A 23,016-nucleotide genomic window follows, 5' to 3' on the forward strand; every position below is an offset into this window, starting at 1 on the left:
TCCTATCCGTGTCGCAATTGGCACCGGACATCCGCGATCCACTCACTCCTTGGTGAAGAACGCCAATTGCTTTCCTCGTACGCACGTAGGCTCGCAGCAGCGCAAAATGTCCAAGCGGGCGCTGGACTCGGCCAGCTCCGCGGGGTTCGGCGGCGACGAGCTGCGCAACATGAACGGGGAGCAACAATCGACTGCCGGCTCCGGATCCGAGACGCAGCCGCCGCCTCACAAGATGCACAAGCTGAATCCCCAGTTGGCGGCGCGTCGGCGGACGACGTCGTGCGCTGCGTGTCGCAAGCAAAAGGTGCGCCGCCGCTCAGTAGACCAGACACGGGCGGGGGTGAACGACTCATGAATTGAGCACGAGTAACTGACTGATGAGATGACGATGGTCTTTAGATCAAATGTGAGCTCCTGGCCGACGGGCCGCCGTGTGAGCGGTGCAAGCGCAAGAACATTGAGTGCATCATCAACACCGGCTTGCGGAACTCGATACTCGATCAAAGGTATGTGGACAACACATCCTTTTGTTTCTGTCTCTCTCTCTCTCTCTCTCTCTCTCTCTCTCTCTCTCTCTCGGTGTCTTCCTCCCCGTCCCCCTCTCTCCGTCTCTTTCGAAATCTCGTCCTGTGAAAAACTGCAGTGAGACGGGGCAACAAGGCAGCAACACAACGGGGCCGCTGACCAGATGCTGCCCATCGCGGCGCGCCCATCAGGCAAATCGCGGCGCTGAGGAGAGACCTCGGCAACATGCACGCCCATCTCGAGCGAGTGAGCCAGCGTCTCCAGATAGCAGGCCTGCCGCCGCTCGAGACGCCGGCCGTGAGCGCCGACGCGATCGCCTCCTCCCATCACGAACCCGATCACGACTTCGACCTTGACGACGACGGCCTAGCCGAGCTGTCGCCCCCGGGATCTCCGAGCGCGGTGCAGGCGCCCATGGATGCCTATCTCGCTCCCAGCAAGGATGCCACGCCGGCAGGACCGGTGCAGACGAGCGGCGGCGCTTCCCGGGCGCGGACGCAGAAGCGCCCAGACATCATCAGCAAGGGCCTCGTGTCGCCCGAAGACGCAGAGGCCCTCGTGCGCTTCTACATGACGGAGCTGGACTCGGTCATTTACGGCACCGCGGGCCCGCACGCGACCGTCCATGCCGTGCGCGAGGCGTCGCCGACGCTGCTGGCGGTGATTTGCACCGTCGCCGCGCTGCACGACGTCGAGCACGCCCACCTGTACGACGTCTGCTATCGCGAGTTCCGCCACCTCGTCTCCGCGGCTCTGTTCGAGAAGCGCGACATCGAACACGTGCGGGCGCTCGACGTCGCCGCCTTCTGGCTGCCCGACACGTCCCGGGTCGTCCTGTACGAAGCCGTCCGCCGACTGGGTGACCTGAGGGCGCATCGCCACATCGGCAAGGCGTGTACGCCCCCTGACGATGCCTTCACCACCACGGCGACGACGCAGCAGCAGCAGCAGCAGCACCCAACGCGGGACGGCGCGCGAGACCGTGTCCGGCTGTGGTACACGCTGTACATGTGCGACCAGCACCTGTCGGTGCTCTACAACCGGGACAGCCTGATACGGCGCGACAGGGACATCCTCGACAAGCGCGGACTGTTCCTCGCGGCCGAGGACGCGACGATGCATGACTTGCGCGTCGTGGCGCAGGTGTCGCTTCTGCTGTGCATGAGCCGCATGAAGGAGACGTTTGGGTCTGAATATCCCACGCGCGTATCCGAAGCATTGGCGCCGCAGATTCCCGTCTTTGTTGATGAGCTGGAGCAGTGGCTCGCCCATTTCCCTCCCCAGTTCCGTACGTCTACCTACCTACCTCCTCCTTAGCTAGTGAGGCGAGACGAGATGAGATGAGATGAGACGGAGAGTAAAGGTTCACTGACACTCCCCCTCAGGACAAGAACCCGGCACGGGCGAGTTTCCGCACTTTGCCTTCAAGCTGCACTACCTCTTCGCCCGGCTCTACCTTGGCCACCACGTCTTCCGCGGGCTACACTCGGGCCTCATCCCCGAAATCTTCCTCCCCGCGGCCGCCATGGCGCAGGAGGCTTCCCTGGCCATCTTCACCATGATCCTCAACGAAGACGTGCTGCGGCGCACCCTCGTCAAGGTGCCGAGCTACGTGCACATCATGATGTCCTTTGCGGGCCACTTCCTCCTCGAGCTGTGCCTCAAGCACCGCGAGCAGCTGGGCATCAACGTCGAGGAGTGCTACCGCTGCATCAGCAGGACCGTCTCCATGCTGCGCGACACCCCCATGACGCGCCACCACCCGCTGTCGCGTGTGACCGACGGCCTAGCCAAGCGGCTCGTCGACTTTGCCGCCGCGTACGGCAAGGAGGTGCTCACCGAGTCGCCGCCCGGGTCGCGGCTCGTCTCGACGACGACGCAGACGCAGAGCAACAACAACAACAACGAGCTGCCGCCGTTTGGCGCGCCGTTTGTGGGCGTGCCGGGCCCGACGACGGGTCCCGTGTTTGATCTCGAGTCGGCCGTGATGCCCGACGAGTTTACCTACGCCGACTACGGCGACGTTGGCTTTCCGGGACCGCTGTCGGACTTTGCCATCAAGTATGACTAGCCAGCCGTCTGCGTTAATTTCTCGACCTCGACGGACTGTGCGTTTCGGCGTTGTCTCGACGCCAGTGCGGCTAGAAGTGATCGAGAACAGGTCCATTCTGGTCCACTGCTCGTGCTGGTTTACGTAGCACTTGAGTAAACGCGCCGAGGATGTAGGCATGTATACAGATCCATAACATAATACAGAGTCGTCCTGTGACGGACAAACTTGCCGTACATCACCAACCTCTGGCTTGATGTCACCAATCTCTGGCTTGAATCACGAACCCACGCCCGCCTCTACTAGGGGCTGTGATGATCGCCGGCATCAGCAGACCCCACCCGCCGCCTCCTAAGTCGGAGCTGGTGGCGGAGGGGCGTTGACTCAAGGCCGAGTATTTGTATGTAGTCCTTATTAGCAACCGGTTCGAGCGTCGGTTGAAAAGGCCGGATGGTCGACAACTCGCTTCAGTCCATTGTCTCTCCACCCAGTGCATGTAAAAGCAAGAAGACGTGATGGCGGCAACGAGCAGTATCCGTGCCGGCGCATCCTACCTGGAATCGCTCTTCGGCCTCGCCGGCCGCGTCGCCGTCGTCACGGGCGGCAGCTCGGGCATCGGACGCGAAATGGCCACGGCCCTGGGCATGGCCGGCGCAACCGTCGTCATCGTCGCCCGCCGCCCCGACCCGGTCCACGAGACCGTCACGCACCTCCAGCTCGCCGGGATCCGCGCCTTCGGCCTATCTGCCGACGTGCGCGACGCCGAGGCCATCCACGACGCCGTACTGCGCGACCACGGCGGCGTGCCCGACATCCTCGTCAACGCCGCCGGCATCAACCCGCGGCCGCACATGGACACCATCAGCCTCGCCGACTGGGACGAGACCCTGGCCGTCAACCTCACGGCGCCGTTCGCGCTGGGGCAAAAGTTCGGCCCCGCCATGGCGGCGCGAGGCAGCGGGCGCGTCATCAACGTCGTCAGCCAGCAGGCCTTTAGGGCGTTTGGCAACAGCGGCGCGTACGGCGCCTCCAAGGGCGGCCTCGTGTCCCTGACGCGGTCGCAGGCCGAGGCCTGGTCGCCTCGGGGCGTCCTTTGCAACGCCGTGGCACCGGGTCTCGTGGACACGGCGATGACGACTGGCGTCATGGCCGACGAGACGAAGGCGAGAGCGCACGCGTCGAGGACCATGATTGGGAGGAACGGTGTGCCCGAGGACTTTGCGGGCATCGCCGTGTATCTCGCGAGCGAGGCAAGCAGGGCGGTGACGGGACAGGTGTTTTTTGTCGATGGAGGTTACTCGGCGACATGACGTGCTCTCCTCTGGAGTATGTGGGATATCACATTCAAGTTACGGCGTAGCGCGCGGTTCTGCCCTCAGCTGCCCTTTTTGTATATCAACTCCGAGATCCCGCTGGTGAAAAGGCATGTTGGACATGCCCCGTATTCTGCAGTCCATCCCGCAGAGGGCGGTGCGTCGCAGCTCCTGCGCCATAAGCCAAACTTAAAGCATGACCGAGGACGGACCTGACTCCTCAGCGCAGTTCGCTGATGATGATATACATACCCGTGCCTCGCGGGACGCCTTGCCAGCGGCCGAGGACGATTCCGCCGCCGACGCCAGTGAGGCTCGACCCGCCCAGAGCCTCCAGTGGAAACGCGTCGTCCCTAAAGAACGACACTGGATCTTGCGGGGCGGTGCTCAGGAATCAGCACTACTATTTAGGGAGGGCACTTGTGTCGTTAGACAGCATTGGGGTGACATTGAGCTCGCCACCTGTGCCTGGAACGAGTCCTCTACACGACGTACGACTGGACCAGGCATGAAGTCTCGGCTCGGGCTTCATACAGCGCTCCAGCTCATAAATGTTCGCAGCGGACGGGGCTAATCCCTGGAGCTGACAGTGACGTCAGACTGGCTGGTTAGCCGCCCAGCCGCCATCGACGGGGTTTCTCGAGGACGCGAGGCAAACGGCACTCCGCTAATGAACATTCCTCACAAGAACCCCCGAAAGTCTCCCTACCACCAGCGTAAGGGTAAAGCATCTTGGGACGTAGCATCACGCGCAGGAGCATACACCGTACACAGAATACCTTTTGCTGTCTCACTACCCTACGAATACTCACTTCCTGCCCGTCACCAGCTTGCCCGCACGATACGCGCCCGCCGTCCGTCCTCAGAATGGCTCAACTGGCCCCCGTCCAGCGCCAGCTGGGCGTCTTCGACAAGTTCATCGCGCAAAACACCGAGACCTTGGTGCTCAAAGAAAAGGTGCTCTCCTTGTCCGGCGATAGCTTCGACATCAGCCTAGCCAACGGGCAGCCCATCTTCAAGATCCAGGGACGCCACATGTCCATCTCCGGACGCAAGACGGTGACGGACATGCAAGGCAACCATCTTTTCGACATTGTCAAGGAGCACATGCACATACACTCCACGTACGCAGCCGAGGATCCGCAGGGCAACAAGATTTTGCAGGTCAAGAGCTCGTTTAAGCGTATGTCTTTGCTCTCTCTCTCTCTCTCTCTCTCTCTCTCTCTCTGCCTTGCTGCAAGGGGTGAAAAAAAAAAGGCTGCTAACACTGCGCACGCGCTGGGGAAAAAAGTCATTGGCAGCAAGGCCACCGCCGAATTCCAGTCGCGAGACGGACAGTGGCAGACGCTCACGATGAGTGGCAACTGGCGGGACACCAGGGCCGACATTGTGTGCAAGAACACGGGCGCCGTGGTCGCGCGCATCGATCGACAGCTCCTCAACGCGCGGCAGCTCTTTGGCGGCCAACAGACGTATGCGCTCATCGTCGCGCCAGGCGTCGACATGGCGCTGATGGTTGCGCTATGCGTGGCCTTGGACGAGAAGAATAATGAAGGATAACTAATGCCTGGCTTGAGTCAAGCCCATTGATGAATCGGTTCACGGCGTCCACGGTGAAAGTAATGTTCGGGCCGATGTATGATCAAATATGAGTCTGTCTTTAATTCTAACGTGCATCCATGTGCTCCTGCAGTAGAGTCGACTTATTCAACATGACTCGGCTCTTAGTCCCCATCATGAATGCTCCGAGAGCTATCCTCCCTTGGCAAGACGGCAGGCACCGTCAATAAGCTCATGCTCCGACTTGAACAATGCTTGCACGATATATGTACACACCGGATGCACAAGATGAAAGACTATATTCGGTCATATGTGGGCTATGAGCTGTCATGCCATGCCATTGCATTTTCCCTGCGTAGGTGTCTCAGCCGCAAGACGTTTACCTCCGCGTAGCAGCGACCTTGTTCAACATAGCATCCAACTCAGCCGTAATATCGCGAAGCGGGAACTTGGTCCTGTCGCCAGCATTGGTGCCCTCGACTTTCTTTGCCGCGTCCTCGAAGTACTCGGTGACGACGTAGATGCTCTCGCCAATCTGGACAGTCGCCACAGAGTATCCCTTCTCAGACTGGAGCGCGTTTGCAATGGTGCCGACAATCTTGGCCGTCTTCCACCCGTCCTCCGACCGCACCACAATGGTCCCGTCCGTCGTATCCGAGACCAGGATAACGTTGTCCCCGTACTTGGCAGGCATGTGAGCCTTGTCCAAAGCCTTGCCGAGGGTAGTCTGCTTTCCAGACAAGGGGATCGAGACAGGCTCGCCCTTGGCCTTGTGCGCGTCGAAGCGGTAGAGACCACCGTCCTTGCCGTTGGTTGCGATGAGGGTGTTGCCGTACGACACGATGCCCGAGTAGCCAGCGACGGTGCTGTTGGCGTCCTCGTCGGCGATCCATTGCACGGCCTTGGAGCCGACCGCGCTGACCTTGACGATGCTGCCGGGATACGTGCCAACGACGAAAGCGTTGCCACACGTGTCGTAGGTGACATCCTGGAACCCGCCGTACCGCCCGCCGGATACGGCATTCAGGTCGATCGGCTCGCCCATAATCTTGTTCTCATCGAGGTTGTAGTTGACGAGGAAGTTTTCGCCCGAGATGTCCTTTCCCGAGGTGTCGAAGGCGGCGCCGGCGTTGATAATCATGGACAGATGCCCGTCGGGACGCATGCGAACACCGCTAGCATGGAGCTCCGCTCGCCCGGTCAGACCTGTAAGTTCGATGATGCGCGTCACGGCGTTTTTGTTCGCATCGTAGACCGCAACGGAGGCGTTGTAGAGGACACTTGCAGGATGTGTGGTTAGCCTGATGGTGCACACTTGGCCCACGGAGCATCAAGGGGGGGGGGGGGGGGAGCATACCTGAAGTATGTAACACATCGTTGGGTGTCAAAGTCTGCATTTTCAGGGTACAGCTGGAATGACGAAACGGTCAAATCCCCAGTGGGCGAGGTGCATGTCGAGCTGTTCGTCGGGGCGGCCAGAGTGCCAGCTGCCGAGAGCAGCGCAAGTGTGATGGTAGACGAGAACATGGTGATGCTAGAGATCGACTTCTTCTTTTTTTAATGGGTTGATAAAGGCAGGATCATCAGGAGCTGACACAGTAGAGAGTATGTGCGACAGCAACCTTCTTATATACAACGTCATGATGTTTATTTGCATTAACAATTACTACTTCGTACATGTAGCGTGTGGCAAGAGTCATTTGACAGCACAGTCTGATCCAGACTTTCCAGGAGCGCGTACATCCGTCCATGTCGTCGCCCGGAGATTCATTGCGACTTTTGGTGGCATGTCGTCAAACTCAAGCTTCAATTCCCCACTCGCATAAATCATCATGGCGTGGTGTTGAGGCCAGGCTTGGACCTCAGCAGCTAAGGTGCGGGCGTGGGATCGCCGACCCCGATGCCCGAGTCATGGGTGCCTTGGACTGATTTAGTGCTGCCAGTACGCTGAACTTTGGGTTCGCTGAGTAATGATGTGTTAAACAGAGTGCAGTGGAGGGAGTTTTGCAGGGCTTCTTCCTCCATGTCATCCATACGCGTCCTGCGACCGACCCAGCACGCATTACGCATCTCCTCCTCAAGCGATCCGCCGCCACTACGAGTTGATTAGCTGTACAGTATACTGCCCTGTCTTGTCTCCGGACAACTCGGCATTCCAGGGATACCCCCCGGCAGAGAACCATGACCGACCGGAGCAGTCCCCGAGTTTGATGATATCTCCTGTTAACACATATAGTCCGAGCACGCTTATCTCTTGATCTCTTGGCTTGCCTCTTGGCTTGCATTATGTCGTCGTACAGCCTACAGGGGGGCTCTCATTGTTCTCCATCTTCCTACCCACACACCATCTTACATCCCATCCCCTCCCACACCGATCCCGCGGGAGGCCCCGACATGTCGACATTTCGGGCACATCCAGCTCCACCCGGATTGATGGTCCATTAAATGCCAGTGGGATGTGGACGGGTCAGGCAACGAGCCAGCCAGCCAGCCGGCTTGCAAACTGCCGCACTGGTCGCGCTTTGAGTTCGTCCTGACAATTCATCCGACGGGGCAAGAAGAGCTGGATGACTTGAGCGCTGTCGTAGGCCACGATTGCATGACCCAACTTTACTGCCCATAGCCCCCAGGTTTACTTCACTTTTTCTTGTCCCTTCAACGCACAAGCTACGACACGTCACGCGTTCTGCGTGCTCGGCTCACATACAAATCCGTCCCCGTTGCCCTTTAGTTCCGAAACTTCCACTACAGGCAGCCGGTAGCCTGTTCTCTCCGCCCAGTTGCGCATGATTGTCATGTATGACTATATTCACGAGTCGCCCACGTTCTTGGCGCGAGGAGGCAGTGCTGCATTGCCCACGGCTTCCGCGGCGGCGTTCTATAACATAGGGCGTCAGCTAGCATTCTCCATGGAATTAATCAGATAGTTTACGAAGTAGGTAGCGGTGGTAGTTGGGCAGCCCGCGAGCACACGCACGCGAAGACGTTCAGTCTCGTGCCCGCCATGCATTCGCTCAGTGATGTCTTTTCATTCGTTTGAGTGAGCACGGCTTCAACCCCACTCGTTCCTACCGCTGATTCTGCGTCTGCGAAGTCCAACACCTAGGTATATGTTTCATTTGGTAATTGAATCGTCTTGAATGTGTCCTGTCCATGTCGTAAATGGCCCCGACGAGAAAGACGACTAACTGCAACACACCAAGTCTACGTGGCCCTTGCAGCCCGGACCAGCTATATAAGAGGGCTCTTTCTTCTTCACGTCTTTTTTGTCGCCGCCACTCTAAACTCGCCGATATTGAATCTCCCATGGGACCTCATCCCACCTTTTCTTCCATCTGTATCACTTGTTCGGCTTGAGCGCGTGCCTCACAAGCTCTTGCAGTCTAGCGAGCGGCTCACCCTGCCTCATCCCAGCTGACGCTTCCACCATACAACCTACAGCCAACAAGAATTTGAATCTTTCTCGGCGCGATGTTTTACGCAGGCCAACCAGCAGCCCATGCCAAGGCTCAGGAGCTCAACGCAAAGTTGGGGACCACACAAGGCGTGAGTGAACCAAATCCTCCGCACTCCACCAAATCCGGCCTCGCATGGCCAATGGCTACACCACAGAGCTTCGCATCAGTACAAAACTGACGATGCAGGGTAGAGGTGTAGCGTAAGCAGAAATCACTGCAGCGTCAACGCCCACTTCGCAGCCAACGAAGCGGCCGGCCTCTGGCTGGTGCGACAAGGGCCCACGAAGTTCAAGTGTGCGGCCGACTTTCCGGTTAGTGCCCCGATGCCTTCGATGTGCGAACATGCGCTGATCCGAACCACGTTTCGGCCGACCAGTGTGCCCAGCACGCCAGGATGTGCATGATGTATTGGGATCAGAACAAGGAGGAGGCGGTTTGCGGCTATGCTTCAGATATCTCAGGCTCTAGCGATTCCGAATGCGACCGGTAACTCGTCGCATCTCGCCCCGGTAATACCACCACAGCCCTGGAGCGTCGATGCAAGCGAACGCTGTAGCTAAATCCAGCAGCGACGGCTTCTATCGTTGCAGCATCTGGCGCCGCCATGACTCCCTGTAGGGTCCATGGCCCGCGATGCTCCAAATATAATAGGCTGGTGTATTGATGGCTCATTGCAAAAGTGGGAGGCAGGGGTGAGAGGGGGGATTTGGCGGGGCGGTGTGAGAATGGTCTGTCTACGCAAACACCAGCAGATAGCACAGGTCAAGGCAGTTTCCCAAGGTCTTGGATTTCCTTCATTAGAGTAGTTGAATCTGATCAAATCGATACAGTATTTCCGACTCCCGGGCCCGGTCCGCTGGTATAAGCACGAGACCTGGGGCGCTAAGCCCCCGCTGGGCGCGATGCGCAGTGTGTCGGCGGCCGCCATCACCTTCCGAGGTTTCTCTCTGTCGTTTCGGACGACAATCCAGGTTGCTTACCTCCAACCTCTGCTAGGTTGGTCTCCACGCTAGATAATTGAATCTGGTTTCGACCAAACATGTTGCTATTTCGTCCATACCTCTCCGCGAAGCCCGAGATGGACTTGTTGCGCGAGGTGTTGGTGCTGAACACCCGGGGATATATCCGCACGAGGATCAGACGAACGGTTGGCAAACAGGTGCAAATCATGCCCACGTTGACTTCGATAGTCGACCACCAAGCGACAATCCACTGGTCCCACGTAGGATTTTTGGAGTTTGCAAAGTAAATAAGCGACTGGAGACGCAAGATTGAGACGATTGTGACGCTGAAGACAAATGGTGTTAGCTGCTGCAGAGCAGATTGAGAAACGGCCCGGCGGCTCGGCGGGTAACGTACAATGTCCCTATCAAAAACATGATAGCAACACCGATTTTCTTCTTCCAGTGGAGCTCTAGTTTCTTGATCTGGAAGAGCGGTATCGCAATCATCCATACATCGACCGCGATGGCGAGTGCCGCATTGATCCAGGCGAAGAGATTGATGTTAATGCACCGGCCGTGTGACGTGGCATCAACATACTGCGTCCAGTAATAGTGGACCGGACTGCATTGAAACACAGCCGTTGTAACAAAGGTAAACCCAAATATGACGTTGAAAACCGCAGTCCCGAGAAGCAGCCGGCGTGTCGTAGTGCCTGGGAAGATGTAAAGATAGAATAGGGACAGGCTAAGTTTGATGAGTGACATTTCCGCCAGATACAGGACTTCCATGACGTAAAAGTACAACACAAAGTCGGTAAGTATATCGGGAGACAATGTCCAGACATCTTTGCCCATGCCATGGGCTGTAAGGCCAACCTTGTTGATGATTGTGCAGGGGACGCCTATCACCAATGTCAACAGTATTGCCACGTCGTCGGCGCCGAGTGTGTTTCGCTGGCTGAAAAAGCGCTTGAAGACGAGACGAACGACGACTAGCAGCGCGGTGATGACGCCCATGGAGATGTTCATGGCATCATATCTCGGTGCCTTGTCGCGCCTCGGTCGGTTGCACGTCGTCTCGGTCAGGTTCTTGGTGACTGCGTAGCCCATGCGTCAGTCACAGGCGTCTTTCGGTTCAGGTACGGCGGATCTGCTGCACTCACACAAAGCTTCTATTAGAGAGCATGACTTGAGAATGCACGGTGATCCGGCCTCCTCGATGTCGGCATATTTGTCCACGCAGATGCATGTGGGATCATCAAGCGAGCAATGGGATTGCACGGTTGCGTTGGCAAGACATTCTTGCTGCGCATGTGTATCTTCATCAGCGAAATGAACATACGCGGTGCCCTATAGGACCGGGCGACAACATACCGCACAATGAGGCGCTTTTTGCAGGGATAGGAGCAGGTCATTGGCCGAAGGGAGAGATCCTGCCCATGTCAAGGGTAACGCTGTTGCAACGACGGCTGCAGCCAGACGCATGATGAATACCGACTGTCCCTCTGGGTACTATGGAATTGCTGTATCCGTGATGCTGATGCCGGTTCCGTCGTGATTAGGTCCCATCTGGTACGTCGGATCGCATCAATGATGTGCTCGAGGTGTTGCGCCGGCGAGGTTTCAACGGCCAGGCATTGTTGGAAGCTCGCCGCTGTTGCCAGTCCCTGAAGTCTGCCGGGAAAGAGACCTTTCGGAGGCTCTGCCGGCATCAAGGGCCCTGTCAATAAGTATCTGCATCAAAATCGACATTTAAAGCCCCTTATTAAACCACAAGAACTTGGCCCGTCAACTCGGCACCGCAGGCGCGGGCCAAAGATCAGCCCGAGTCATGGCGGCTCTGATGATCGACGAACCCCCTGGAACTTGAAGCTAAGTCTGAGCGCCACTGCAGACATTTGGCTACCTAAACAGCTCTGGCCTGCCTGGGAGCCACGAGCCGCCCAGGGCCACGAAACCGGTCTAACGGAGCGACGGGCGGAGTGGCGCTGGCAGCCTCCCGTGAGTGGCTGCCAGTGGTGTTCCAGTTACGTTGTCGAGACGAGGGTTGGTGGCGACGGCTTGGCGGTTGCTGCAAATGTGTGAAAGGGAGGGCGTACTAAACTAGGCTTCGGTGGGACATTCTCTTCGCCATTGCCCTCAACAAACACACGCCGGTTCTTCCAAGCGTAAGAACGAGGACTGCTTTGGACTTAGCGGCAGCTACCGAAGGTCGCAGGGCTCTCCACGCCCGCAGTTTGCCGACCATAGGCGGGCGGGCCCCTCGTCCTCCGTGCGATGCGCCGATGGTGAACTCTTTGGCCTCTGGTTTCGGCAGTTGGCACGGATTCGACCCCAAGTTCTGTCTGCACGGAGGCATTGACGATCGATCTTGGCGTGCTTGCGCCTTCTTTGCATGACACCTTGACACCTGTGACATGCGCTTATTGCCACCGAAAGGGGTCTGCCATCAATCGGCCGCCCCCGTCGCCCTAGGCCGAGAAACGAAATGCAGGGAGCAGGGAGCGGGCCTCGGGCGTCTGTGCTGCAACCTGTCTGTGCTGCGAGATCCATCGCAGTTCTTTAGCGTCATCAGGGGTATCAACACCTGTGCCATCCCGCTGGGGCCCTCGACAACAAGAGCGGCTCATTGCACTGCGGCTGTCTTCGCGGCATCCTTGATGCTCTCCGAACAGTGGGCATGAAGACTCGGTTCTGTGTTGGGGCTGGCGAGGTCAACAGCAAGCACGAAACTTTGCAAGCTGGACTCAAGGCAGCAAAGAATCTCGTCTCGCCACGAAGAACTCCATGATCCTGTATCCTTGTTTCGGATCGCAACGCATATCAGCCCTCAACAACGGGGGCAGCGGAAGGGTTTCCTCCCAGCCACCTGGTAGATGTAGTCCAGTCTGAACCTGGGCTTCGTAACAGTACGTAGTAGTGCACACTGCGAACCTGTTGCCGGCACGAGGGATAGACCCACGGATGCCGAGGGGCCCGGATAATGGAGTCTGCCCCCCGCGCGCAGAATGCGGGGATGCCGCATCAGCCAAGTCGAATGGTTCGCGGTGAAAATGAAGGCGGTTCCGCTATTCTTCTGCATCGCGTCCTGAAACTCCCGTTTCTCTTCCCGAAGAGTGGTCCGACCATGCGTATGACGTGGAGGCTCTCCATACAATGAAGTTCAAAGAGATTCGTTGTCGTGGCACACCCTACGATGCAAGTGCCGACATGACCTCCTTGTCACTTACTGACTCAACGCTAATCACAAGTAGATCGGGCTCGCCCATGGTGAAGCGGCCAAGGTGGAGATTGAGCGCGGGCTCGCATTCTACGCCGGCCTCTTCTGGGAGGCAAGCAAGCTCCAATGGCCTCAAGTCCGGGAGCTGGCGCGAGACTTTGATGGCACCATAGCAGCCCGATGGCCACGCTACTACGAAGAGATGCGAGGTTAGGGGGCCAAAGCACGACCCTGATGTTCTCTTCTGCGGAGCTGACCAGCGTACTGTAAGTGTAGGCATTGCCGAGGGAGCCAGCCGTGATATTCTCGACATTGTTGCACTAAACGTGCGGTCTGAAATAGTGTTCGGGCAGTTTAGCGATGGCTGTACCAGCGCGTACTGCAGGGGCGATGCCTACTCGTACATGGGACAGAACTGGGATGTATGCAGTGAAACCTTGATCGCGTGCGACAACGGGGAAGGATCGCACAGCTAACGTGGCCGCCGCAGTGGAAGAAAGCACAAGGAGCAAATCTGATCCAGCTCACCATTCTCCAGTCTGATATCCCGGCAATCAAGATGATCACCGAGGCGGGAATAATTGGCAAGATTGGGCTCAACGCTGCAGGCGTCGGCGTATGTTTCAACGCCATCCGCGCCAAAGGGCTCGACAAGACGCGGCTACCCGTCCACCTCGGCCTGCGGCTAGCACTGGAAAGCACCTCGGTCGAGCAAGCGTTGAGGAGGCTCCAGGGCGTCGGCATGGCGAGTTCAGCGCACTTCCTGATCGGCGACGTGGACACGGCGGTTGGTCTCGAGTTTACATCTAGCACATTCGCCCAGGTACCGGTCAACGACGTCGGCTTTATCGTGCATGCGAATCACATGCTGCGCGCGCACCAGGGCATCTACGAGCCGGAGTGGCTGGAAGACTCCCCGCGGCGCGTCGATACGATGGGAAGGAATATCCTCGCGGCCGGGGTCCTGTCTTGGGGAGGATTCTGCGCATTGTTTGAGGACGAAACCGGGTGGCCCTGCTCGATCAATAGGTCAGCGGAGGGCAAGAGCGAGTTCCCAACGTTGTTCAACATATGCATCGACTTGGGGAAACGAAGGGCGGTTGTGAGAGGAGGCCGGCCGACTTCAGGCGACAGTGGCCTGGTACTGTCTTTTGACGCGGGGGGATGATATGCATGCGCGCTTCTTATTTAGCGGCTACGGCGAAGACTCGAGCCTTGTTTCTCGAGTACGAAAGAGAGCACGCGACTCATGCCATCGGCACATGCAGTGGCTGGGTGGCCTACTAGTACTGCCGGCGGCATCGTCTCTTCAGCAGATGGATAGACAGCAGTCTAATCCTCAAGAATAGTTCGTCTCGTATGTCGCTCGTTTTTGTTTGCATCTTCAGCGCCCAAGCGCGAAACACACATGCATGGTTGTGCAAGCTAGCCATCACATGCCATTGGCTCGGCCACAGTCTCTCCAACCTGCAAATACGGGACCCGCAAGACGCCTGAAACGCTCGATGCACTCGGGCAGTTATTTAGCCGGGGTTGTTTTCCAGTTTGGGGACTCAACAAAGCACCATCAATCCGCTAATGCACACATGCAGGCATGGCAGTCGACCGAGGGGCGGCCGCCCCGCCCGTCTCCCCTTTGTTTACCCTGCGCTTGGGCTCACGAGCAACTCGAGAGCGATCGCTCGCAAGCCACAGTAAGAATGGAAGCTTAGGGTGCGCATATCGCGGGTAGAATTTAATCATTGTTGGGCTTCAGCCCCAAGTAGTGTAGCTCTTTCCACGGAGAGCGTAATGCTACCCCTGGCCCGGGCGGCACTGAAGTCGATATGTTTCCTGTCACGCTCTTGTTCTTCCAGAAGAGATTTGGTCATAAGCCATGGACCTCAGCTCTGCCGCCTCGACCATCTCAGGACACGCTTTGCCCTCTAAGTCAATCTTGGGCTAGGTGCTCCGTCGATTGCGGGCCTCCCAGGACGACAACGACATGGCTACGGGAGAAGGGCCCAACCGTGGCCCAGAGCTTCTCGCGGTCAACATTTTCTTTTGCGTGCTTGCAGGCGTCATTGTCTTGTTGCGATGCTACTCTCGCGCCGCCCTCATCAAGGGGTTTGGCCTTGACGACTGGCTCATGATCCTTTCCACCGTATGTAGGCCAAGGGCCCCTGCTGTCGTTTACCTACACTTTCTGACTGCCAGATAGCTCTTCTTCCTTGCGTACTGCGTCATGTCCAATTTGGGTGTCAAGCATGGCACCGGCCAGCACCAGGGCAGCCTGGCAAAAGAGGACATTAAGCAGGCCACGATGGTACGGAACGGCAACAACCCGGCGTGATCCCACAATGCTGATCTCCCCGTAGTACTGGTGGTTCTGTTACATCTTCTTCAGTTTGACAATGATCACATCCAAGGTGTCTTTCGCTTGGTTCCTTCTCCGAATCACGACAACTAGATCCCACTCCCTCATCATTTACGGCGCGTCGCTCTGCACAGTTGTCGCAGGAGGCGTATTCTTCTTCGTGACGCTCTTTCAGTGCAATCCGATATCCTCATACTGGGACAAGGATCAAGGCGGGCACTGCCTCAACATGAACATCATCATGGCCCTCGCATATCTCTACAGCGTCTTCAGCGTGATCACAGACTTCACTTTCGCGATACTCCCAGGGTTCATCATTTGGCACCTCAAGTTAAAGACTAGAGCCAGGGTGGCCCTCATAGGTCTGGTGGTAATGGGATGCGCGTATGTATTCACATACTCTCTTATCGACTGACACAACTGGCTGACTGCCCCCAAGCGCAAGCTCAGCTGTCGTGGTGCGCTGCGGGTATCTCGTCAGGTTCAAAGATCCAGACTTTTTATGTAAGAAGCTCCTGCTGCGCAGCGCAATTGGTCTCGCTTTGTTCATGCTTACAACCCCTTAGGGGCTACTACCGACATCGCGATATGGTCGACCGTCGAAATGGGCCTCGCCATCAGCGCCGCGAGCCTGGCCACACTGCGGCCCCTCTTCAAAATGGTCGCGTGGAGACTGGGTATCGCATCCCGGCAGACCACGTCTGCCAGAACCCCGTACGGGGCCAGCATTCCGCAAGGTCGGGCCCCGAACAGCACACACGGAGTCGACACCTTCGACAATCGCGTATACGTTCTTTCCGAGTTCACACAAGGCACTAGCAAAGTCGAACGATTTGCGGACTGGAAAGTGGGCACGCATACGGTGGCGTACGCCGAGCATCACAAGAAGAACATGTCAGATCATGACGTCCACATGACGACGGGCAGCGTCGACAGCCAAGAGAACTTGAACAGAGAGCAGTTCAAAGGCATGTAGGGGTCAAGGCAGTGGGAGGAAGGTCTTTACGGTAAGACCAAACGCTATTCATCCAGGACATGAGGACTCCCGTTCCGCAGTGATCCCACCTGAACGCCAACTAGGTACATGTACATCTTAGCGTCAAGTTACGCACTCTTGATGACAATTCTTGTTGTTTCCCAGCCAGGTCGCCGCTTGATCCGGGCCCCAAGACCTGCTCCGTCGTTGACAGGCTTGCAGGATGCTGCTGTCATCTTCGCCCCGCCCATCTTGACGTCGTCGAAGCCCATCCCCAGGGGCTCCAGTTCCACGCGCAATAGTACCAACGCCATGAATCCCAGAATCCCTTCAAAAGCCATGACTCTCCCGGGGCAGAGGTGCTTACCTCCGCCAAATGGCAAGAACGCAGCTTTGCGAGTGCGCTCTACCCGCGATTGGTGATGTGAAGTCTGTGCCTTGGAGTCCTGTGCTTCGGGCAGGAATCGCTCCGCCTTGAACACGTCAGCGTCCGGGCCCCAGATCCCCATGTCTCCATGACCGACGCCTGCCGGCAATTGAACATCATATCCCTCCCTCAGCAAGTATGTTTTCCCGTCTGCTGCTGTGAGAGACATGTCCGCTGTGATGCGGCGCATGCTGACTGCATGATTGATCATCCGTAGTGTCTCGCGGTAACAGCTCGTCATGAGGGGCAGCTGGTCTTCAAGTCGACTAACATCCAATGTCGCGGTTTTGGGTTTGGCCTTTGCCGAGTCGCCAGACGCTGCTGTGGGTTCGAATACAAGAGCGCCTTCGAGCTCAGCGCGCAGCCGTGCGAATAATTCGGGCCGGCTCAACACGAAAGTGAGCAGCCAGAAGAACGTCGGCGTGGCATTGGTGGTGGCAATCACAGCTTGTAGGGTCTCTATCTTGGCGATGTCCTCCCCGTCAAATCCGTGCTGCCGAAAAGTCTCCGCCCTCTGTTTGATCAAGACGGACGTTGTGGGGTCGATAGCATCGCATTTCTCGCTATAGTACTTCGTCATGGCCTCGTGCAGTCGCTTCCTCGCACGATAACCACTGGGCATCGTGATTGAGGGGAAAAGCGATTTGAGAAATGACGGAAGGGCATCCTCGAACTCCCTTACAGAGGCCACGTGCGGTCAGCGAACATGTTTCAGCGCCGAGGATACTTGCCCTAACGTGTGGTTTGTCACTCACCAGAGAACAGAAATTAAACTGGGGTCCTCCGAGTAAGGATTGCAGTCGCCATAAAGAGCGTTCGTCATTGACAGCGTCATTATATCTCTGGACCATAGATACAGATTCTTCACCTCCAGTGTTTGGTTGGTCAGCGTTTCTCTGCCCGCATTTGAGGGATCAGTCGTGTACGCGTCGTTGTCAATCATATCTAGCTTGCGTGAAATGTTGTCCAAAAAGCGACGAGTCATGGTCCTTAGAGGTTGGGTCTTAAACCCTAGGCTATAGGAAGTGGTCAGGTCTGGTAGAAGGCTGTCGTCTTCAATGACTTTTGTAAGACTCTTCTTGGAGAGGTTGAATGCCATCGTAGCAAGGTTGATGATGAAGGGCTCAAAAATCGCTGACTTTGATCGCAGTACCGCGTGGATCATAGTCGGGTCGAAAATTGCGTAGGCTTTACCGTTTAACAAAGGTAGGGTCGCCAGGGAGACGCTCGGGTTGTCCTTGCTGCGCGATGGATTTGTGTCAGTATATGGCAAGTCCTTGCACGAATCTTGGCTACAGCTACACGTCTGGAATGGTGCCCTTGTGCATACGCACCGAAGCATGAGGTGAAATTCTCCTTGAAACCTCATGACGTTGATGATATGTCCCAGAAAGGGTATTTTCGGGCGCAGGAGCGGGGGCTCCCGCGGATCGTGCGGACATTGCAGAGTATGAAGCCAGGCGCCTACGACCACGATGGCGACCAAACAGACGATGCCCGTCGAAGACGTAGTCGTGCGTATATGTGAGCCCCAAGTACTGCGGACGAGGTTTCCACTTGGCGTCCCCGTGATCAGCGTCACCGCCGCATCGATCGGGTGCCAGAGTAAGGACGTGCTATTCATCACGATGGTTGATAGAAACAGTGCCGGCTACGCGTCGATGGTTGCATCACACGGGTGGTTAGGGGAAGAAACGGCCTAAAGAGGACGACTTGAAGCTATCATCTATTAAATATGGGAGAAAGCAGGGATGCTGGTAGTGTCCCACAATGAAAACAATATTAAGCGACGCCCGCTTGCCTGCCTCGATCGAGATGTCTGAAGACATTGGTCTGTTCTGTCATTGGGCGTTCAAGTGTTGAGGCTGATACTACGAAGGGGCACGTTGTTTCACTGCCAACATCTCGCAAACAAGGCTCGTTTGCTATCAATGCGGGATAGCAGTTCGCACTGGTGCCCACCCAACAGCGCGGCTGCGTGAGCGGCATCACCTCAACCACTTGCTCCCCGCTAGCATAGCCGATCGGTCGGAGCTATCGTAGCATCGTGTTAGTCGTGGCAGCCGTATTCGCCTCATTTGGACCAATACGTCCTCGTCGCATGTAAGGGAGTCGTGGCCTTTACCATGACGGTGACACCAACGGGCTGCATATGGCAAACATAACATGATGTTTCGACCTTGTCTCCTCCAATCGCAACAAGCCGGAGGGAACAACAATTGGGGACGAAGTCGCGCGTGGCCCGTGTCGGCAGATGCCGCCAGCATGAACGCCCGCCAGCGCCACCAACCGAGTACAAGACAATGGAACACAATAACATGGATTGCCTGCCCAATCAAGGATGGTGGTTTCGGTTGGCGCACGCCACCACCACGAGGGTTGTCTGCGACTCGGTTCCAGCAAGTATCCTCTGGCGCCCACTGACTCGGAAATAAAACTAGAAAGCCCAGTACTGTGCCACACAGCCCGGCGGCGCAACTTAATAATGTTGTTGGAGCCCCCCGGAACTGTATCCCGTCGCCCTGGCGCACGCACGAGAAGCCACCACAAAAGCCTTTTTTCTTCAAGACGCGTGAGGTTTCACGGGCGGGTTTGCCGCCACATCAGGGGGTGAGGGACCACCACCGCGCCGACCCGATGCCTCGCCTCTAGGAAAACCCGCGGTACTTATACTGTAGATGGAAGAACCCGGAGGATGGCCGGAACAAAGAGCTTTGATGTAGAACTTGGAGTGGAGAACTTGGAGCTGTATAAAACCTTGTACGCGGAGCCAACTTCTCTAGCGGCTGCGTACGAAGTAAGTCATTGTTCAAGCTGACTGACAATTGAGGGTCGTAGTGTGAAACTAAACTACGCCTGGCTGTGGCATGATGTCACTCTGGCCTTATTACAGGGTTGCAAGCGCAGCGCACAATTATTTGTCAGTCTGCTGCAGGGCTGACGGCGAGAAGCTGCAAAGCACAACCTCCCAGCGCCAATGTGGCTGAGGTGACGCGGGGGGCGGCCCCTGCATCGCCCGTGGGCAGCTGTTTGGCTCGTGGCGGTAAGACGGACTTAAGCAGCACGGCGACGCCGGATTTTGGCGATGGAGTCAAGGTGGTGATTCCAAAGGCCAGTACCGGACGTGTCTTGTTGACGAGGATGAGAATACTTCATCCGCCATAGAAAACTTGACAAGGTCTCTCTATAAAAAAGAACATCGTGCTCCGTCAATATGACACTCCCAGAGCCTAGCACTGCACTGCCCAGGCTGAATTCAGAACACCAATATCATTGTCGTTACTCGTTCTAGAATTCGACCCTGAAAAGCGGACACCTTGTCTAAAAGTCGTCGGCATGAGACAGGACGTCAGTTTCGACAGCCAAGGCCTAAGGCTAGCTGGACATCTCTACCTTCCAGACCAGCTGACGCCTTCTGAGCGCCTCCCAGCAATCGTGGTCAGCCATCCTGGAGCAGGCGTGAAGGAACAAACTGCCGGAATCTACGCCAATCGTCTTCACAACGAAGGGTTCATCACACTTACCTTCGATTGCGCCTACCATGGAGAGAGTGAAGGCACGCCACGGGGGCTAGAAGACCCTGCACACCGCGTGGAAGACATCAAGAACGCCGTGTCATTCCTCGCCTGTCACGAGAGAGTCGATCCGGACCGCATCGCGTTATTGGGGATCTGCGCCTCCGGTGGCTACGCCATCACCGCAACGGCGACCGACATCCGCATCAAGGCCGTTGCGACCGTCAGTGGTGTGGACCTGGGAAGCTTCATGCGAAAGGGCTTCAACGGAAAACAGGACCCTTCCGTCCTGAAGAGTCAGCTAGAACAGGCCGCACGCGCCAGAACTGCCGCCGCAGGTGGCGCTGACGCAGGAGGCTTCTCCTTGTTTCCTCCCGACGAGGCGACTGCCAAAGGTTGGGGCAAGTACGCATATGAGGCCTGGAGCTACTACACTACACCACGCGGCTGCCATCCCCGCTCGGCGAAAGTCATGCCCTGGATCAGCATCGACAAACTCGCCAGCTTCTTTGGCTTTGGTGTGATTGATCAAATCGGCCCAAAGCCCGTTCTGATGATTGTGGGAGCCGAAGCGGAGACGAAGTGGATGGCAGAGGAGGCGATTCCGAACGCCAAAGAGCCCAAGGAGCTGTACCAGATCGATGGCGCGAGCCATGTTGACCTGTATGACATCGATGAGCATGTGACGAAAGCTACCTCACGGCTGGTAAATTACTATAAACACTGGCTTGGGGTTTGAGCCGATCTGTCAATTATATTATGTTAGAATGTCAATGCTGGGTGAGCCTTGTATATAAATCATGTCCCGCCTTGCTCACCCTGACCCTTCGTCTTGTTGTGCCGCATGTATTCGTACAACTGAGCCCGACCACTTTCGATATGCTCGTCTAAGTCGAGGTTCCACAGCCACTGAAAGCGCTCATCCCACGACTGCCTAAGTTTCTCTCCATCATTCCCTATGCCTTTGTGGCAGAGACAAAGAAGCTCGGCATTTTCCTTGCTGCTCGTGACGACCTTCTGGCTGCGGGGCCGACGAACACTATCGTATGCCTTGAAGGCCGCCACCACGTCCTCCATAGTTTCCACCGCATCATCAGCCAGAAGTTCAGCGAGCACATACGCATCTTCTATGGCTTGGCCGGCCCCAGCGCCCTGGTGGGGAGTCGAAGCATGTGCTGCGTCGCCTAGTATTGCGACTCGGGATCGTGAGTAGCTCGACACCGGCGGGTGCTCAAAGATCGCCCACTGCGACGTGTCGGACACGTGCTAGGAATAGTCAGCCTGTTGGCGTTTCTCGTTTCCTACTTCATATTTTTGACAGCGCGGCAGCCAACGCACCTTCATCAGCTCATTGACGTAGGAGCCCATGTGGCCCATGTCCCTGTTGAGATCCTCCTTTGCTGCAGGACGAACCCAACCATCGCTGTCCCACGTCTTCGCATCCAATTTATACATGCCAAAGTTGAGCTTCTTTCCGTTCATAATCGGGTAGGTAATCGCGTAACATCCGTTTCCAATGTACCATGTCGCAACTCTGGCTCTATGGTTGCCCACAGCACTCACCGCGTCTTGCATGCCCAGGACTGCACGATAGCAATACATCCCACTATACGTTGGTCTCGTCTTTTCCACCTCTTCAGGAAGCATGAACTCTTTCACCTTGGATTTGATGCCGTCACATCCAACGACAATATCGGCGTCGACGCTTGTCCCATCTTCAAAGGACAACCGCACCCCATCAACATTTTCTTGAAGGGCAACCAACCTTTTGTCGAAGTGGGCTATATCTTGAGGGATCATCTCCACCAATGCCGCAAGGAAGTCGGCTCGTCGAAGCGTAGTCTGTCCTGAGGGTAGAGCTTTCAGATCCATCATGACCTGACCCGAAGCTTCCCCCGAGGCCCAAACGACTTCGAACCATGTGTCCCGAAATCGTTCGAATCCGGGGCTATCCGCATTCGTCGTGACAAGTGAATCGTATGCTACTCGTAGCATGGGATCTATCAGAGGTAGTGCACGGTGCGCGGCCGGTCCAATAGACAGGCCCAGGCCAGTCTCACGAAAGGCAGTGGCGGCTTCATAGATTTGCACGGGGACGTTGCGTCGAAGCAGTCCGATTGCCAGCGCAAGGCCCCCAATTCCGCCACCAATAATGGCGACTGTGAAATGCTTTTGCGACTGTATTTTGCTCCCCATTGCATCGTTCAGCACCAAGGCACGCTCTGATGTGATGAGGGAATCGGCCCTCTTGGATGCCCGACGTCTCATCAGCAGCGGATTGTCATGGGACTTGGGGGCGGGCTAGCCCTCCCAGCCCGAGATCTACAATGAAACCCCGCACGTCAGATCAATTTCCTTGACCCTGCAGCCATCTCAGTATAGGACTATCACATGACCAATGTACTGCCGGTACGCGCTGATGCTGTACTTGACGCGATGGCCCGCTAGTACAGTCCGGGTGGAACTTGTCATAGGAGTTTGAGGGGACCTGAGGACATGCATGTCGCGTGACAAGGCCTCAGACGTTTTGCACCTTGTAATAGGCGTCGTTTTGAATCCCGAAGTGTTGTAAACGAGTGTTGCCCACCATGTACGGATTCCTATTATTGGCTTTGTGATCGGACGGGGGCAGCGCGGGAATTTCTCCCCTCGACAGCGACCAGCGGGCCCTT

General features: G+C 56.7%; 10 protein-coding genes across 11 annotated transcripts; 6 read left to right on the forward strand and 4 right to left on the reverse strand.

The window, feature by feature from the left end:
- Nucleotides 1–99: 99 nt before the first annotated feature.
- JDV02_010284 (uncharacterized protein) lies at nt 100–2,796 on the forward strand. 2 transcript variants are annotated; one of them, XM_047992016.1, is made up of 4 exons: nt 100–304; nt 400–506; nt 717–1,813; nt 1,911–2,796. In XM_047992016.1, the coding sequence occupies exons 1-4, from the start codon at nt 107–109 to the stop codon at nt 2,594–2,596; spliced, it is 2,088 nt and encodes a 695-aa protein (XP_047848029.1). In that variant the 5' UTR covers nt 100–106; the 3' UTR covers nt 2,597–2,796. The 2 variants fall into 2 exon arrangements, with proteins under 2 accessions (XP_047848029.1, XP_047848030.1); XM_047992017.1 differs by having other exon boundaries at nt 400–1,813.
- Nucleotides 2,797–3,036: 240 nt separating this feature from the next.
- Nucleotides 3,037–3,990, forward strand: JDV02_010285 (uncharacterized protein). Its single transcript, XM_047992018.1, has one exon. It carries the CDS (start codon nt 3,091–3,093, stop codon nt 3,883–3,885), a length of 795 nt encoding a protein of 264 aa, XP_047848031.1. The 5' UTR covers nt 3,037–3,090; the 3' UTR covers nt 3,886–3,990.
- A 591-nt stretch (nt 3,991–4,581) lies between these two features.
- JDV02_010286 (uncharacterized protein) lies at nt 4,582–5,570 on the forward strand. Its single transcript, XM_047992019.1, has 2 exons — nt 4,582–5,071; nt 5,180–5,570. Exons 1-2 carry the CDS (start codon nt 4,756–4,758, stop codon nt 5,446–5,448), a joined length of 585 nt encoding a protein of 194 aa, XP_047848032.1. The 5' UTR covers nt 4,582–4,755; the 3' UTR covers nt 5,449–5,570.
- A 257-nt stretch (nt 5,571–5,827) lies between these two features.
- Nucleotides 5,828–6,975, reverse strand: JDV02_010287 (uncharacterized protein; the record flags this gene model as incomplete). Its single annotated transcript, XM_047992020.1, has 2 exons — nt 5,828–6,728; nt 6,806–6,975. The coding sequence occupies 2 exons, from the start codon at nt 6,973–6,975 to the stop codon at nt 5,828–5,830; spliced, it is 1,071 nt and encodes a 356-aa protein (XP_047848033.1).
- Nucleotides 6,976–9,711: 2,736 nt separating this feature from the next.
- Nucleotides 9,712–11,777, reverse strand: JDV02_010288 (uncharacterized protein). Its single transcript, XM_047992021.1, has 4 exons — nt 11,225–11,777; nt 11,014–11,155; nt 10,266–10,947; nt 9,712–10,194 (listed from the first exon to the last, which is right to left on the reverse strand). Exons 1-4 carry the CDS (start codon nt 11,333–11,335, stop codon nt 9,834–9,836), a joined length of 1,296 nt encoding a protein of 431 aa, XP_047848034.1. The 5' UTR covers nt 11,336–11,777; the 3' UTR covers nt 9,712–9,833.
- A 1,167-nt stretch (nt 11,778–12,944) lies between these two features.
- JDV02_010289 (uncharacterized protein) lies at nt 12,945–14,332 on the forward strand. The gene is made up of 4 exons (XM_047992022.1): nt 12,945–13,048; nt 13,105–13,279; nt 13,347–13,492; nt 13,561–14,332. The coding sequence occupies exons 1-4, from the start codon at nt 13,007–13,009 to the stop codon at nt 14,236–14,238; spliced, it is 1,041 nt and encodes a 346-aa protein (XP_047848035.1). The 5' UTR covers nt 12,945–13,006; the 3' UTR covers nt 14,239–14,332.
- A 722-nt stretch (nt 14,333–15,054) lies between these two features.
- JDV02_010290 (uncharacterized protein) lies at nt 15,055–16,402 on the forward strand (the record flags this gene model as incomplete). The annotated part of the gene is made up of 5 exons (XM_047992023.1): nt 15,055–15,213; nt 15,271–15,375; nt 15,428–15,810; nt 15,866–15,930; nt 15,993–16,402. The coding sequence occupies 5 exons, from the start codon at nt 15,055–15,057 to the stop codon at nt 16,400–16,402; spliced, it is 1,122 nt and encodes a 373-aa protein (XP_047848036.1).
- Nucleotides 16,403–16,530: 128 nt separating this feature from the next.
- Nucleotides 16,531–18,171, reverse strand: JDV02_010291 (uncharacterized protein; the record flags this gene model as incomplete). Its single annotated transcript, XM_047992024.1, has 3 exons — nt 16,531–17,506; nt 17,585–18,070; nt 18,164–18,171. 3 exons carry the CDS (start codon nt 18,169–18,171, stop codon nt 16,531–16,533), a joined length of 1,470 nt encoding a protein of 489 aa, XP_047848037.1.
- A 1,777-nt stretch (nt 18,172–19,948) lies between these two features.
- Nucleotides 19,949–21,083, forward strand: JDV02_010292 (uncharacterized protein; the record flags this gene model as incomplete). Its single annotated transcript, XM_047992025.1, has 1 exon — nt 19,949–21,083. Exon 1 carries the CDS (start codon nt 20,166–20,168, stop codon nt 21,081–21,083), a length of 918 nt encoding a protein of 305 aa, XP_047848038.1. The 5' UTR covers nt 19,949–20,165.
- On the reverse strand, nt 21,084–22,645 carry JDV02_010293 (Salicylate 1-monooxygenase). Its single transcript, XM_047992026.1, has 2 exons — nt 21,683–22,645; nt 21,084–21,610 (listed from the first exon to the last, which is right to left on the reverse strand). Exons 1-2 carry the CDS (start codon nt 22,610–22,612, stop codon nt 21,143–21,145), a joined length of 1,398 nt encoding a protein of 465 aa, XP_047848039.1. The 5' UTR covers nt 22,613–22,645; the 3' UTR covers nt 21,084–21,142.
- Nucleotides 22,646–23,016: the final 371 nt, after the last annotated feature.

This window comes from Purpureocillium takamizusanense, chromosome 12 (assembly GCF_022605165.1).
Source record: "Purpureocillium takamizusanense chromosome 12, complete sequence".
Classification (NCBI taxonomy): Eukaryota; Fungi; Ascomycota; class Sordariomycetes; order Hypocreales; family Ophiocordycipitaceae; genus Purpureocillium; species Purpureocillium takamizusanense.

Bases quoted from the DNA above. Each gene is read 5' to 3' on its own strand.
- JDV02_010284 (XM_047992016.1), top strand. From the start codon at position 107: ATGTCCAAGCGGGCGCTGGACTCGGCCAGCTCCGCGGGGTTCGGCGGC. The intron at 305-399 runs GTGCGCCGCCGC...GATGGTCTTTAG, and splicing joins CTGCGTGTCGCAAGCAAAAG to ATCAAATGTGAGCTCCTGGC. The intron at 1,814-1,910 runs GTACGTCTACCT...ACTCCCCCTCAG, and splicing joins CCATTTCCCTCCCCAGTTCC to GACAAGAACCCGGCACGGGC.
- JDV02_010285 (XM_047992018.1), top strand. From the start codon at position 3,091: ATGGCGGCAACGAGCAGTATCCGTGCCGGCGCATCCTACCTGGAATCG.
- JDV02_010286 (XM_047992019.1), top strand. From the start codon at position 4,756: ATGGCTCAACTGGCCCCCGTCCAGCGCCAGCTGGGCGTCTTCGACAAG. The intron at 5,072-5,179 runs GTATGTCTTTGC...TGGGGAAAAAAG, and splicing joins GGTCAAGAGCTCGTTTAAGC to TCATTGGCAGCAAGGCCACC.
- JDV02_010288 (XM_047992021.1), bottom strand. From the start codon at position 11,335: ATGCGTCTGGCTGCAGCCGTCGTTGCAACAGCGTTACCCTTGACATGG. The intron at 11,156-11,224 runs GTATGTTGTCGC...ACACATGCGCAG, and splicing joins AAAAAGCGCCTCATTGTGCG to CAAGAATGTCTTGCCAACGC. The intron at 10,948-11,013 runs GTGAGTGCAGCA...TGGGCTACGCAG, and splicing joins CTCTCTAATAGAAGCTTTGT to TCACCAAGAACCTGACCGAG.
- JDV02_010289 (XM_047992022.1), top strand. From the start codon at position 13,007: ATGAAGTTCAAAGAGATTCGTTGTCGTGGCACACCCTACGAT. The intron at 13,049-13,104 runs GCAAGTGCCGAC...AATCACAAGTAG, and splicing joins GTCGTGGCACACCCTACGAT to ATCGGGCTCGCCCATGGTGA. The intron at 13,280-13,346 runs GTTAGGGGGCCA...CTGTAAGTGTAG, and splicing joins CTACTACGAAGAGATGCGAG to GCATTGCCGAGGGAGCCAGC.
- JDV02_010293 (XM_047992026.1), bottom strand. From the start codon at position 22,612: ATGAGACGTCGGGCATCCAAGAGGGCCGATTCCCTCATCACATCAGAG. The intron at 21,611-21,682 runs GTGCGTTGGCTG...GACTATTCCTAG, and splicing joins ACGTCAATGAGCTGATGAAG to CACGTGTCCGACACGTCGCA.